The sequence below is a fragment of the Rhinopithecus roxellana genome, chromosome 10 (genome assembly GCF_007565055.1).
Source record: "Rhinopithecus roxellana isolate Shanxi Qingling chromosome 10, ASM756505v1, whole genome shotgun sequence".
Classification (NCBI taxonomy): Eukaryota; Metazoa; Chordata; class Mammalia; order Primates; family Cercopithecidae; genus Rhinopithecus; species Rhinopithecus roxellana.
In genome coordinates, this window is record NC_044558.1 from 70,650,634 (window position 1) to 70,666,777 (window position 16,144).

Genomic DNA, 16,144 nt, shown 5'->3' on the forward strand with positions numbered 1-16,144 from the left:
GTCTCAGTTCCCCTGGCTAGGAAAACGGATCCCCTTCCCCCTTGCGCTTCCAGGTGAGGCAATGCCTCGCCCTGCTTCAGCTCTCGCTGGTCAGGCTGCAGCAGCTGACCAGCACCGATTGTCCGGCACTCCCTAGTGAGATGACCCCAGTACCTCAGTTGAAAATGCAGAAATCACCGGTCTTCTGTGTCGCTCGCGCTGGGAGTTGGAGACTGGAGTTGTTCCTATTCGGCCATCTTGCTCCGCCCCCAATTCTTATTGTTATACCATAGTCTATGTTGCCTAAACACAGTATCTGATACTGTGGGTACTCAATAAATAGTTACTGAAAGTGTGAATGGAAACATGGTTAAAGTATTACTAAAAGTAATATTGTTTTTCAGAATTCAGTGCATTGTGATAAATAAAAACAGAGATATATAAAATAATTTTTTGAAATTGTGTAAAATTGACCCTTATTTTGTTTACTTCAATTGAATTTTTGTAAATGATAACAGAAGTATAGATAGAAATTTATCCTAATTACTTTTTTTTTTTACTTCTGAATTTGAAGTAAAATTACCTATATGTATTACCTAGATGTATAATTATCTAAATGTTAGTATGGCAAACTCTAAATTATGAAGGGATTCTAATGAAAACTATGATGTGGAGGATGTCAAGTGTTATGTACAAGATTGTATCAATTATATGGAACACTGGGATATACTTTGCAATAGAAAATGGTTAAAGGAGATGGCATTCATTAAGAAAGTTGGGGCTGGGCTTGGTGGCTCACGCCTGTAATCCCACCACTTTGAGGGGCCGAGGCAGGCAGATTACCTGAAGTTAGGAGTTCAAGACCAGCCTGGCCAACATGGTGAAACCATGTCTCTACTAAAAATACAAAAATTAGCCAGGCGTGGTGGCACATGCCTGTAAGCCCAGCTACTCAGGAGGCTGAGGCCGGCGAATCACTTGAGCCCAGGAGACGGAGGTTGCAGTGAGCCGAGATCGTGCCAATCTACTCCAGTCTGGCTGACAGAGTGAGACTCTGTCTCAAAGGTAAATAAATAAATAAATAAGGAAAGAAAGTTGAGTGGGAGAGATACTGAAGGTAAATGTTAGATTTGATAGATTTTTAAAACATGGTAAATGACAGATAACTATTGTCAGTGTTTGGGCATACTGACTAGAAGGAATAAAGGAATAAACACAGGACTAATTTTGGAATAGTTTCATGCATTTTTGGTGACATCACCATCCTCAGAAAGGTTCTGTTATCTACATTTTACATAAAAATCAGTATTGGCCAGTCACCATGGCTCACGCCTGTTATCCCAGCACTTTGGGAAGCCAAGGCGAGTGGATCACGAGGTCAAGAGATCAAGACCATCCTGGTCAACATGGTGAACCCCATCTCTACTAAACACACAAAAATTAGCTGGACGTGGTGGCGTGTGCCTATAATTCCAGCTACTTGGGAGGCTGAGGCAGGAGAATCGCTTGAACCTGGGAGGCGGAGGTTGCAATGAGCTGAGATTGTGCCACTGCACTCTAGGCTGACGACACAGCAAGACTCCATCTCAAAAACAAACAAACAAAAATCAATATCATCACTGTTAGAAGATATTGTGACATACTTTGAGATAACTAAAGTTGTCCATGGAAAGTTTAAAGCCGGAGTTAATTGAAGGGAATGCAGACAGACCTTTTGACTTCATGGAAAGCAAATCTTCATTGAAACAATGCTTGAAACAACAGATCAATGCATGTACTTCTCATTTTCTGGATTTTTAGGCCTACTAGAAGGAGAGCAGCTTTCTGTTGAAGACAGAATTTTTATAGACACAGTCATCTGGTTTGTGTTAAGCTTTTATTCTCAGGGAGATAGAGGCAGCAAAATTGAGGAAGAGGTGTGCACTCCAAATAAAGTGGGGTAGGAGGAAAAATTAAGGAGGGTAAGTCTCCCTTTTGAGATACTTTGAGTTTTTTGTATATGCTTTCTTTCTTCCTAAGTAGCCAAATTTTAGATGACTTCTAAGCTACCTGGGTTTAGTGCTTTTCTTCTCTCTCACTGAAAGACTGTTCAAATGAGGACACGCGAAAATTAGTAGAGCCTATGGTTCTATACATAAATTGTTGCTTTTTTATTGGCTAAAAAGCAATGATCACAACTATATTTATGGTTGCAAAAATATTAAAGGTGAAAGGGAACTTAAGAGAAAGAGTGACAAACTCTCCCTGTTTTACCTGGAACTAGCTCAGTTTTGGTATTGAGTCTCATGTCCTTGGAAACCCTTTAGTCCTGAGCAAACTGGGACTGTTGATCACATTATGTAGAGATCAAATCTAGTCCAACTTGTTTTATTGCTACTTGTTAAGTCCATTTCAAAAACCGCTTTAAAGAGGTAAGAGAAATGCTATTTGCACATAAGTGTCCACAGATATTTCCAGTTTAGGAAGGAGCTGTTCAGGTTTTGCCTATTTTTTCCAGTTTTTAGAAGGCACTAACTGCATTTATTCAAACACACATGTGGATTATTGGTGATATTCTGATCACGGTAATTTAGGAAAAGGTCAAGACAATGTGACATAGGCTTGATATACAATAAAGACAAGTTCAAAGTGATGAGAAAGAATTTTTGTCTGTGGAGCTCCAGATATAATGGGGGAAATAAGGGAATGCTTTCAGGATTAAGCAAATGGGTTATATACACAACTTACATTATCTATCCTTACTCATCCTGCACAAAGCAAACAACTGTGCTGTCTTCTTAAACTTTGTCTTTGCTTTCAACAATTTAACAAAATACCTGAGTGCAGTGATATTGAAATAAAGAATGTGACTTAATTCACTTTTTAGTTGCACTTAACGTTGTCAGACTAGAGACCCTTCTTACTCAAAGGGTTTCGGGAATTAACATTAAAATTAGTGGGGAAGGCCGGGCGCGGTGGCTCACGCCTGTAATCCCAGCCTGTAATCCCAGCACTTTGGGAGGCCGAGGTGGGCAGATCACAAGGTCAGGAGATCGAGATCATCCTGACTAACACGGTGAAACCCCGTCTCTACTAAAAAATGCAAAAAAATTAGCTGGGCGTGATGGCGGGCGCCTGTAGTCCCAGGTACTCGGGAGGCTGAGGCAGGAGAATGGCGTGAACCCGGGAGGCGGAGCTTGCAGTGAGCTGAGATTGCGCTACTGCACTCCAGCCTGGGCGACAGAGGGAGACTCTGTCTCAAAAAACAAACAAACAAAAAATTAGTGGGGAAGAACACACTTGTGATGTATAATATATCTAGTGAAATAGTGTTTGTGTTAAATGAGCAGAGATACTCAGCTGCCATTCTAAAACCTTTATCCTTAGGGAATTTGGGTGACAACACCAGGTTAAAATGGCATTTATATATGCATTATCAAGCTACTAAAATGTATGTAAACTAGAGCAACTTTTCTTCAGTATATTTATTTTGATACTCAATTTATTATTTAATAGACCTTAAATATTTACTAAGTAGTAAAAGACTTCCACACTTCATTGTGTTTCTAAAGGTTTGACTCTATAATATTCACCCTCTTGCAGATTTAATAATGTAAATTTAAGGAGCATCACATAATCCTCAAGAATTAACCCTTTCATTAAAATATGGTTACTAGTATTAGAGGCATGTATCAACTAAAAACCCTCATTTGCATTACATTGACTTTATACCCTTACTTTCAATTTTGTTGGTTGTTTTTACTGATGTTATTAGGATGGGGAAGATTTTTAACTACATTACAATAAAAACTAATGATATGCTTTCATACTTGAGGTATAACCATTTATATTATTTTTCCCTTCAGTGTATTGCTCTGCATATTCTTAATTATTTGCACATATTTGCTCTGTATGTATATAGAATTTCATCATTTTCAATTTAAAAATGAAAAGATCTTTCTGATGAAGTTAAGAGTAATGATCTTTGTAAACATTTGTTTGTCAAAATCAGTTTTTTATAGATGACTTTGTACTTCTTAATGAAGGTGGCCTATGAACATACCATTTATGAATGTTTGCTAAAGCTCTATCTAGAAATTATTTTCAAAATGGTTGGTAAGTTAATGGTGATAGCAATTTGTTTCACGCTTTGTATGAACTATATTTTGCCTAGAATTTTCTTAAAGATTTCAACAATACAATTCATACCATTTCTTCTTCACCTTTCATTAAATATCCATGAAATAATAATATTTACTATTTTATGAAACCTATAAAGAAGTAAGAACTACTTATGTGAAGAAAACTAACATTTAAATAATAAAAGATTAAATACATTTTAAGTAGATCAATAAAAATTCTAATACATGGCACTCTAAAATGTAGTGATTAAGGTAATATATTAAAAATATTAAATGGCTTTTAGAATAGGATGATACATTAGAAATCTGGTCTGGTGTTTCCTAAACTGTAGTCTATGGAATGGAATATTAGTCCTGTGATATGCTCCATGGGGGGCAGTGGGGAGCTAAGGACTGTGGTCATATAGTTGCATGAAATGCTGTATATAATATCTCTGTGTCACAGATTTAATATATATCTGTGTGTGTGTGTGTGTTAGCCTATTCAAGATTCCATGAAGATATCTAATTATTTTAGCTCATTTTTCAAACTGTGGAATGATTTTAAGTTCTTTAAAACAAATGTCTTTCACAACTCTTCCCCAGCAGCACCTGGTTAATATTAATCCAATATGCAAGGGCATTGTGACCCAAGGGTACCCAGTGCCTCCACATGGATATTATGGACATTAAGACAAAAAAAAAAAAAAAAAAGGATAAACCCATTTTTCAGGGATGAACAACTAGCTTGTAGCTACTAATAGAGCTGGAACTAAAGCCCAGGTCTGCTGACTGGCTAGGGATTCTCTGAGGCCATGGGCAAGTAACCATAACAGGACAATACCAGTGGCCAGGGGATGTGTTGCAGCAGGGTTTTGAAATGTCTTGAAATGTTTTTACCAAGAGCTAATTGGTTCGGAATGCTGAATAAAGATCAGATAAAGTAGTCAGTGCTCTAAAGCCAGACTGTACAGTACAGAATGAAAATTGGATTCTCTTTGCTACCAGCTGCCGGATCTTCAGTGTCTTACTTAATTTCTCTGTATCTTACTGTTCTTATCTGTAAAATGGACACTATAGTAGCTCCTATCTCATAAGATTTGTTGTGATAATTAAATGAATTAATACATTTAAACTTGAACACATCTGGCACACAATAAACATTGAATAAATATTTTATGTATCATTTAATATTTACTCATTTATTATTTATAGCAAACATAGGATTCTATCATCAAGGCAGTCTAATTTGGGGTGGTGGTTTTAGGAATGAGGGAAGTGCATTGTACATACTGCTTCAAAAATTCTCTGAGTACCAAATGGGCCTTGTGGCTATTCGTTGCTTGAATCACAATTTAGCTTTATTGAAAACAGTATCTTCAAGCATCTAAATATAGTTAAAGGTATACATATATTCTACATGAGCACTTAAATTATAAAGGTCAGTAAAATAATAAGAGATACAATTAGAAAAAATGAGCATGATGACATTCTTAATTATTTAATGAAATATACTATTTTAGTGTAAAAGCAAAATACCATCTCCAGGACTTTCTTTGGGGGAAGTAAAAATTATGTAAATCAAACTGTCTGTTTTCGTATCTTTTACTCCCAGAGGACTGTGAATTAAGGGCAGAGATTATGCCTTGTTTAGCTCTGTATATTTAGTAAGCAACACAGGGTTTGATGGGCAGTAGATACTCAGTAAGCACTAAAAGAGATAATAAAACAATCATGCTTTTGGATACTTTGCTTCCAATTTAGACATACTGTGATAATTAACTTGAAATGCATGTACTAGAACTAATATTATGAATATCTATATCTATAGCTGTATTATGCCTTTTCTTCTGAAAAAGCTTTATAAGTAGCAATAAGAGTAATAGCCACTGTGATTGATCCCTATGATCCTGGCCCTAATCTAAATACTATTTGCATACCACCTCATTTAATCCTTATAGTAGCCTAGAAGTAGGTTTTATCAAATGGCTGTTAGAATTGGAACCTGTGTCTGTTTGCCTTAAATAACTATATTTTATAGCCACTATCCACCTTGCATAGCAATAGTTTGCATTATCTTTTCCCTAGTGTTACATTTAAGGATATTTTGCTGTAGTAATATATTTTAAATTATACTGTCAGAATATTGGGACATTTTTTCCAAATTCTAGCTTGCAGATTTATCACTTTTAAATAAACGTGCAGCATCTGTTTCCTTCCAAAACTGGAAATATTTTTGTGGTTATGTATTTTATAGCTGATACTATAACATCCAGATTTTCATTCATAGTCAAAATACTTGGGACAATGGATATAGTAGTTAGCCATGTAGACACCTCATAGTGCATACTCTCTTTTTTCTTGGACTACTGGATATGCATATTATTCTGAGACACAGAAGTCTTCATAGCTGTTTCTCATTTATAGGGGAAAAAGAGCTTTTATAAATACCTTTGAGGTGTATCTTTTACCTTGTAGTTTGGCTTAGAAAAGCATCCATTTTTAAACTCACAGGATCAAGCCTAACTCCAAAATCATAATTACAGGTGTGCTTTTTTCCCCCCATGGTAGATGTATTTTAAAACATTGCATGTAAAATGAATATTTATAAATTCAACCGTAAATTCACAGCTCCTATTTTAAAGTGAGAAATACTGCATTGCTAACAGACCTGCTTGAATTTGCCAATCAGCTGACCATCCCTGTCTTAACTTACTGTCAACCTCGCTGGGGCTACCTCCACTCTTGCCAAAACATGCTACTACCAGAGCCAAAGTCATCACTATAGGTTCAGATGACAAACCTGTAAATAATAGAGACTGCACAGCCATAACAGTAGTACAGATGCTGGACTATGTATTTATGCTCATGCTGACCCTACAGTGTCAGCAGCTCTAAAGATGCTTTTGGCTCTAGTTCTGGTAGTAGTCCATTTGGTACAAGAGGCATTGACAGCAGTCATGTTATATGTTGTGGTGAAGCAGCTTTGACTGACAGAGTGAGGGCTCTGGTAGTGATACTTCTAACAAACTGTAAGCTCCACAAGGTCAGGGCCTTTGTTCTCTTCCCTATATCTGCTTCTGTAGCCAACAAAGCAAGGAGTAGATACTGAACATTTATTTATTAAACAAATGAGGGAAGTAGCACACCCTGGAGCAATTGCTGCTTTGACTTAGGCAGTGGCCAACAAGAAGGTGATCTAGGGTTTAGAAGCAGTTTTCATTGCACAGGTAGCCCAGATCCAGAGTGGGGTATGTCTCTAATTAAGTACCAGGCAGTGGCATTGGCCATGAAAGATGCTCCTACTGCAGTGGCAACCTCCATAATGGCTACAAGGAGAGGATATGAATTAGCGAATGGGATGGCACCTTGATCATGAATCATCAGTGAGGCCATGCAGAGCCCATCCAGAGTGCCTAACATTCTCCAGTCCTGGAAAACTGAGGACCAGGTTGCGACTCATGACCTCTTCTAGGGCTGTTTATATGATTCTAGATGGATCTGTCTCTGTGGATTCTGGTAATGCTAAACTTTAAAAATAATAATCATATTTGGAGTTGGAAATATACAACTGTGGCTGAAAGATTAGGTGAACTATCAGAAAAGAATAGGTAAAACTTACATATTTTTATGGAGTATTGTAGTCATGTCAATTGTGGATTATGACACAGAATGAAGTGAATTTCTTGCTGAATCATCCATAACAGCAGTTCCAAAGGCTAACGTGTGTTCAGAACACTTGAGATCTTGTTAAAGTGCAGACTGTGAATCATTAATCCAGGGTAGGGCCTGAGATTCTGTTTCATATCAGCTCTAGGTTATGTGGATGCTGCTGATCCATGGATCAGTCTCAGTAGCAAGTAAGATACTCAAATTTTGAGAATCTTTAAGATGCTGGGTCTCAATCCTGCAGATTCTGATTTATTTGGTAAGGGACGTGGTCTGAACATGAGGATTTGTTAAAGCACTCTAAGAGATTCCAAGATTCCTATGTGCAGTGCAATTGGAGAACTGATACTCTGTGACTGATTTCAACTTACTTTTGAGAAGAAATATTCGTTTTAAACAACTAATCCTACATTTTTTTACATGCAGGTTGCAACAATCTACAAAGATCCCAGTATTGGAAGTTTTATACACATAGTAGTGGTAAAATTAGTTATGATTCACCACGAGGAGGTAAGAAACAGGTCTAAAATTAGTAACCTTAGTTGTAGTAAGTTTTTAGTGACAATACATAGAGATTATGGAATTCTTATTAGAAATGAGATATTTTTAAAGTTTGCTTTAAAGACTTGATTTGAAAACGAATGAGATTATCCTTTTGTGTTGTGATGGAAATAAAGTAGAATGACAGCAGTGTTTAACTGAGCAAAGGAAGTAACAAAAATGAATAAACAAGTCAAAAATAAAAGATTAAAAACCTTAGTATTCATTTTTATAATCCTAATGTCAGAGGATTTAAAATATAGTAGTTTTTAAAAGTTTTTCCCAAATATTGGATGGTTATATTAAGAAGATCTAATTAGATTCAGTTTTGATCACGTTTTAGATATTGCTAAAATATGTTGTAGTTAATATATGAAGAAGAGATGCTGTCACTCCTTCATTTGCCTGTGAGAATGCTATTTGATAAATTGTGCAGATGCTGATAAACTTGGAAGGAAAAGAGGACATTAATATTTTGATACAGTATTGCTTTGCTTATTTTGCATAGGAAGGGCCAGTCATTAATTTTGATGGTGCTGCCACATTAAATAACTTTTGTTCATGGCAACAAACTCAGAATGACGTTGATGATGTTCACCCTTCCCACCATGACGCTGCTATTCTTATCACTAGGTATGATTATAGAAATAATCTTTCCCATACAATCCTTTATTCTTCCCTCCTGCATGACTGATACTTCTTCATAATTCTTTGTTAATAATACACAGAAGTGTTCTATGAGAATTTGTACTACAAAAGAAACTATCAAATAAAAACATTCTTTTGTTCTTTCAAACCAGAATACTAGTTAGTTCTCTAGGAAATTAGCAATGTCAGGTTGCTGAGTAATGGTCTGATCTAAACAAAACAATTTCCTAACGATATTAGTGACAGAATGAGAGAATTAAGAAATTAACATAGTTATGGAACTGAGAGCAGGTTTTGTTCATTCCCTTCTTGGTATTTCAGTTGCTTGGAAAGAAGAACAACTTTCTTCTTTCGTTTGTCCACTTTTTGGACTCCCTTTGCTTTTAAAAATCTATTTATCTGTTCCTTGTTTTGATGCTTAATGCCTGCCTTAATTGCCAGGCTACCTTTGCTAGGGTTATTCTCAAACCTACCTATTTATATGAAAAACAGCTTCTGCTATTATAAAACTATTATTCATTTTACAAGGAATACTATACATTGTTAATTCACACGTTTGTTTCAGCAACAGTGATACTACCAGAATATATAAATCCTAGGTTTGATATTTGTTTGACTAACCAAAGAAATCCTTTATTTAGGCATCAAACTCAAATAAATCTCAGCTTTCTGGAATTCTAAAACGAAAAGCTTTAGCCTATGTAAAATAGCTAACATGTAGTTCATGTACAGTTATGTGTTGCTTAATGATGGGGCACATTCCAAGAAATGCATCATTAGGTGATTTAGTCTTTATGCAAGCATAATAGAGTGTACTTATGCAAACCTGGATGGTTTAGCCTATTAGACACCTAGGCAATATGGTATAGCCTAGTGGTCCTAGGCTACAAACCTGTACAGCATGTTACTGTACTGAATACTACAGGAATTTGTAACACAATGGTAAGCATTTGTGTATCTAAACCTATCTAAACATAGAAAAGGTACAGTGTAAATATGGTATTATGATCTTATAGGACCGATGTCATATATGCAGTCTATTGTTGACTGAAACATGTTATGCAGTGCATGACTGTACTTTAATCTCTTTTCAAAACCAAAGCAGAATTGATTTAATTTTATACATAGTATTATATTATATATAGTCCATCGTTCTTCCTTGGATTGTAGTTAGAAGCCAAGCAGGAGAGATTGGAGATAGCAGATTAACTATGGGAGGAGGAAAGGGCTATGAGAAAGAGGTGATTAGAAAGGAGACACAAGGACCGTCAAATTGAATGGCCATGGACTAAGTAACGCAGAAGCAAAAAAACTAAGCAACTTGATAACATCTGAGAACACCATTATTTGAGAATGATAACTGAAGCTCATGATGACATTGAATCATCATGAGGGTAAATTATATTACATATACTGTGTAAGTTAAAAGCAGAGACTTTAAAAATAGAAAGTTTTTCACTGATCTTGGTTAATGATTCGACTATTTACAACACTCATTATATAGTACGTATTGCTTATTGATGTGGACAAATGGTGTATTACTCTAGGTTTAGACTTTTTGAGAGGTTAATATGAACTAGATTTTAGAAGTTAGCTTGCGATAGTAGTCATGTCATAGTTAAAGCTTCTTTGTTTTTATTTTGGCTTGTTGTAAAAATATTTTCCAAAAATGCTTCAAAATAAATCTTTTATTTTAAGGGAAGACATTTGTTCATCTAAAGAGAAATGTAACATATTAGGTAAGTTATTTTGTCAATTAAGTTTAGCTTATGTAATTGTTTATTGAATTATTTAAAATAATGTTTAGGCTTTTTTCCATTTTCCATTTTAGTGATTTTGATTAAAATTATCTTGATAAATTATTACACTTGTCACTTATTTCATTTCTGCTGCTGTAAATTTTACAAAATAATAAGAACTAACATTTATATGCAAATTACTAAATATCAAATGCTGTGCATGAGAAATAATACATAATCACCTATATGCCAGTTTAAAGGGAAATAATAAAATGAATAGCCATGAATTCACCATTAGATTTAAGTTAGAACTTTGCCACTAGTAGTGCGTGGTCTATGCTCAGTCATTTTCCATCTCTCTGCTGTTCCCCGTGAGGTAGCCAATAGCATGAATTTTGTATTTACCAATTCCTTCTGTCTCTTGAAAAATAGTTTTATTACATACATATATGCTCCTAAACAAAAAGTATTTGCTTTTATTACATATATATGTGTTCCTAAACAAAAATTACTTTGCCTATTTTTGAATTCTGTAGTCGAAGTTCATGCATTTTCACTGTTATATAATATTTCATCTACAGTTTATATATCTATATCATATTAGTGTGTATTTGCGCTGATTCTACTTTCTTGTGTCATGAACTTCACTGGAAGAGCTAGGGTATATCCCTAGTATTAAGATGCCTGTGCCACTAAGTGAGCTAATATTCACATTTATAAGATATAACAAATTATTTTCTAAAGTGGTTATACCAATTTATACATTTATCAATAAACATTCCTTTTGATTATATCTTTATAAACACTGGGTATCTTCAGATTTCTCTTTTTTTTGGTCTAAATGTAATATATTTTATTACCATTAGAATTTTCATTTCACTGATTGCTAATGAATTCAAGCATCTTTTCATATATTTGTATTTCTTTTTCTGTAAGGAATGAAATAAATGAAAGAAACATTGCCTATATTTGTGGTGTGGTATTTGTTGCTTTCTTAACTGCTTTTCAGGTATTCTTTATAACTTCCTGACACCAAACCCTTTTTGGTTTATACGTATTACAAATACCTTTTAGCAGTTTGTTGTTTTGTTTTCATTCTTTTATGTGTGAAAATATAAAATGTAGCTGAATTTATAAACCTACTCTTTTAGCGTTAGCTTTTTTGTTTCTTCTTTTTTTTTAAATTTTTTTATTATTATTATACTTTAAGTTCTAGGGTACATGTGCATAATGTGCAGGTTGTTACATATGTATACTTGTGCCATGTTGGTGTGCTGCACCCATCAACCCCGTCAGCACCCATCAATTCATTATTTATATCAGGTATAACTCCCAATGCAATCCCTCCCACCTCCCCCCCGCCCCATGATAGGCCCCGATGTGTGATGTTCCCCTTCCCGAGTCCAAGTGATCTCATTGTTCAGTCCCCACCTATGAGTGAGAACATGCGGTGTTTGGTTTTCTCTTCTTGTGATAGTTTGCTAAGAATGATGGTTTCCAGCTGCATCCATGTCCCTACAAAAGGACGCAAACTCATCCTTTTTTATGGCTGCATAGTATTCCATGGTGTATATGTGCCACATTTTCTTAATCCAGTCTGTCACAGATGGACATTTGGGTTGATTCCAAGTCTTTGCTATTGTGAATAGTGCCGCAATAAACATACGTGTGCACGTGTCTTTATAGCAGCATGATTTATAATCCTTTGGGCATATACCCAGTAGTGGGATGGCTGGGTCATATGGTACATCTAGTCTAGATCCTTGAGGAATTGCCATACTGTTTTCCATAATGGTTGAACTAGTTTACAATCCCACCAACAGTGTAAAAGTGTTCCTATTTCTCCACATCCTCTCCAACACCTGTTGTTTCCTGATTTTTTAATGATTGCCATTCTAACTGGTGTGAGATGGTATCTCATTGTGGTTTTGATTTGCATTTCTCTGATGGCGAGTGATGATGAGCATTTTTTCATGTGTCTGTTGGCTGTATGAATGTCTTCTTTTGAGAAATGTCTGTTCATATCCTTTGCCCACTTTTTGATGGGGTTGTTTGTTTTTTTCTTGTAAATTTGTTTGAGTTCTTTGTAGATTCTGGATATTAGCCCTTTGTCAGATGAGTACATTGCAAAAATTCTCTCCCATTCTGTAGGTTGCCTGTTCACTCTGATGGTAGTTTCTTTTGCTGTGCAGAAGCTCTTTAGTTTAATTAGATCCCATTTGTCAATTTTGGCTTTTGCTGCCATTGCTTTTGGTGTTTTAGACATGAAGTCCTTGCCCATGCCTATTTCCTGAATTGTACTACCTAGGTTTTCTTCTAGGATTTTTATGGTATTAGATCTAACATTTAAGTCTCTAATCCATCTTGAATTAATTTTCGTATAAGGAGTAAGGAAAGGATCCAGTTTCAGCTTTCTAGTTATGGCTAGCCAATTTTCCCAGCACCATTTATTAAATAGGGAATCCTTTCCCCATTTCGTGTTTCTCTCAGGTTTGTCAAAGATCAGATGGCTGTAGATGTGTGGTATTATTTCTGACGACTCTGTTCTTTTCCATTGGTCTATAGCTCTGTTTTGGTATCAGTACCATGCTGTTTTGGTTACTGTAGCCCTGTAGAATAGTTTGAAGTCAGGTAGCGTGACGCCTCCAGCTTTGTCCTTTTTACTTAGGATTGTCTTGGCAATGCGGGCTCTTTTTTGGTTCCATATAAAGTTTAAAGCAGTTTTTTCCAATTCTGTGAAGAAAGTCATTGGTAGCTTGATGGGGATGGCATTGAATCTATAAATAACCTTGGGCAGTATGGCCATTTTCACGATATTGATTCTTCCTGTCCATGAGCATGGTATGTTCTTCCATTTGTTTGTGTCCTCTTTGATTTCACTGAGCAGTGGTTTGTAGTTCTCCTTGAAGAGGTCCTTTACATCCCTTGTAAGTTGGATTCCTAGGTATTTTATTCTCTTTGAAGCAATTGTGAATGGGAGTTCACTCATGATTTGGCTCTCTGTTATTTGTGTATAAGAATGCTTGTGATTTTTGCACATTAATTTTGTATCCTGAGACTTTGCTGAAGTTGCTTATCAGCTTAAGGAGATTTTGGGCTGAGACAATGGGGTTTTCTAAATATACAAACATGTCATCTGCAAACAGGGACAATTTGACTTCTTCTTTTCCGAACTGAATACCCTTGATTTCTTTCTCTTGCCTGATTGCCCTAGCCAGAACTTCCAACACTATGTTGAATAGGAGTGGTGAGAGAGGGCATCCCTGTCTTGTGCCAGTTTTCAAAGGGAATTGTTCCAGTTTTTGCCCATTCAGTATGATATTGGCTGTGGGTTTGTCATAAATAGCTCTTATTATTTTGAGGTACGTTCCATCAATACCGAATTTATTGAGCGTTTTTAGCATGAAGGGCTGTTGAATTTTGTCAAAAGCCTTTTCTGCATCTATTGAGATAATCATGTGGTTCTTGTCTTTGGTTCTGTTTATATGCTGGATTACGTTTATTGATTTGCGAATGTTGAACCAGCCTTGCATCCCAGGGATGAAGCCCACTTGATCATGGTGGATAAGCTTTTTGATGTGCTGCTGAATCCGGTTTGCCAGTATTTTATTGAGGATTTTTGCATCGATGTTCATCAGGGATATTGGTCTAAACTTCTCTTTTTTTGTTGTGTCTCTGCCAGGCTTTGGTATCAGGATGATGTTGGCCTCGTAAAATGAGTTAGGGAGGATTCCCTCTTTTTCAATTGATTGGAATAGTTTCAGAAGGAATGGTACCAGCTTCTCCTTGTACCTCTGGTAGAATTCAACTGTGAATCCATCTGGTCCTGGACTTTTTTTAGTTGGTAGGCTATTAATTATTGCCTGGATTTCAGAGCCTGCTATTGGTCTATTCAGGGTTTCAAATTCTTCCGGGTTTAGTCTTGGGAGAGTGTAAGTGTCCAGGAAATTATCCATTTCTTCTAGATTTTCTAGTTGATTTGCGTAGAGGTGTTTATAGTATTCTCTGATGGTAGTTTGTATTTCTGTGGGGTCGGTGGTGATATCCCCTTTATCATTTTTTATTGCATCCATTTGATTCCTCTCTCTTTTCTTCTTTATTAGTCTTGCTAGTGGTCTGTCAATTTTGTTGATCTTTTCAAAAAACCAACTCCTGGATTCATTGATTTTTTGGAGGGTTTTTTGTGTCTCTATCTCCTTCAGTTCTGCTCTCATCTTAGTTATTTCTTGCCTTCTGCTAGCTTTTGAATGTGTTTGCTCTTGCCTCTCTAGTTCTTTTAATTGTGAGGTTAGAGTGTCCATTTTAGATCTTTCCAGCTTTCTCTTGTGGGCATTTAGTGCTATAAATTTCCGTCTACACACTGCTTTAAATGTGTCCCAGAGATTCTGTATGTTGTATCTTTGATCTCATTGGTTTCAAAGAACATCTTTATTTCTGCCTTCATTTCATTATGTACCCAGTAGTCATTCAGGAGCAGGTTGTTCATTTTCCATGTAGTTGAGTGGTTTTGATTGCATTTCTTAGTCCTGAGTTCTAGTTTGATGACACTGTGGTCTGAGAGACAGTTGGTTATAATTTCTGTTCTTGTACATTTGCTGAGGAGTGCTTTACTTCCAATTATGTGGTCAATTTTGGAATAAGTGCGATGTGGTGCTGAGAAGAATGTATATTCTGTTGATTTGGGGTGGAGAGTTCTATAGATGTCTATTAGGTCCGCTTGGTGCAGAGATGGGTTCAATTCCTGGATATCCTTGTTAACTTTCTGTCTCGTTGATCTGTCTAATGTTGAGAGTGGAGTGTTGAAGTCTCCCATTATTATTGTATGGGAGTCTAAGTCTCTTTGTAAGTCTCTAAGGACTTGCTTTATGAATCTGGGTGCTCCTGTATTGGGTGCATATATATTTAGGATGGTTAGCTCTTCCTGTTGAATTGATCCCTTTACCATTATGTAATGGCCTTCTTTGTCTCTTTTGATCTTTGATGGTTTAAAGTCTGTTTTATCAGAGACTAGGATTGCAACCCCTGCTTTTTTTTGTTCTCCATTTGCTTGGTAGATCTTCCTCCATCCCTTTATTTTGAGCCTATGTATGTCTCTGCACGTGAGATGGGTCTCCTGAATACAGGAGACTGATGGGTCTTGACTCTTTATCCAGTTTGCCAGTCTGTGTCTTTTAATTGGAGCATTTAGTCCATTGACATTTAAGGTTAATATTGTTATTGTGACCTTGATCCTGCCATTATGATATTAGCTGGTTATTTTGCTCGTTAGTTGATGCAGTTTCTTCCTAGCCTCGATGGCCTTTACATTTTGGCATGTTTTTGCAATGGCTGGTACTGGTTGTTCCTTTCCATGTTTAGTGCTTCCTTCAGGGTCTCTTGTAAGGCAGGCCTGGTAGTGACAAAATCTCTAAGCATTTGCTTATCTATAAAGGATTTTATTTCTCCTTCACTTATGAAACTTAGTTTGGC

The 16,144-nt window shown here is 36.2% G+C and overlaps 1 protein-coding gene across 1 annotated transcript in view; it reads left to right on the forward strand.

Moving 5' to 3' along the window:
• Positions 1–16,144, forward strand: part of ADAMTS20 (ADAM metallopeptidase with thrombospondin type 1 motif 20) — a 218,081-nt gene that overhangs the window by 54,910 nt on the left and 147,027 nt on the right. Inside the window, exons 5-7 of the mRNA XM_010382396.2 lie at positions 8,175–8,258; positions 8,797–8,921; positions 10,635–10,675. Of these exons, the coding sequence (XP_010380698.2) occupies positions 8,175–8,258; positions 8,797–8,921; positions 10,635–10,675 (250 nt within the window). The remainder of the gene's footprint in view (positions 1–8,174; positions 8,259–8,796; positions 8,922–10,634; positions 10,676–16,144) is intronic.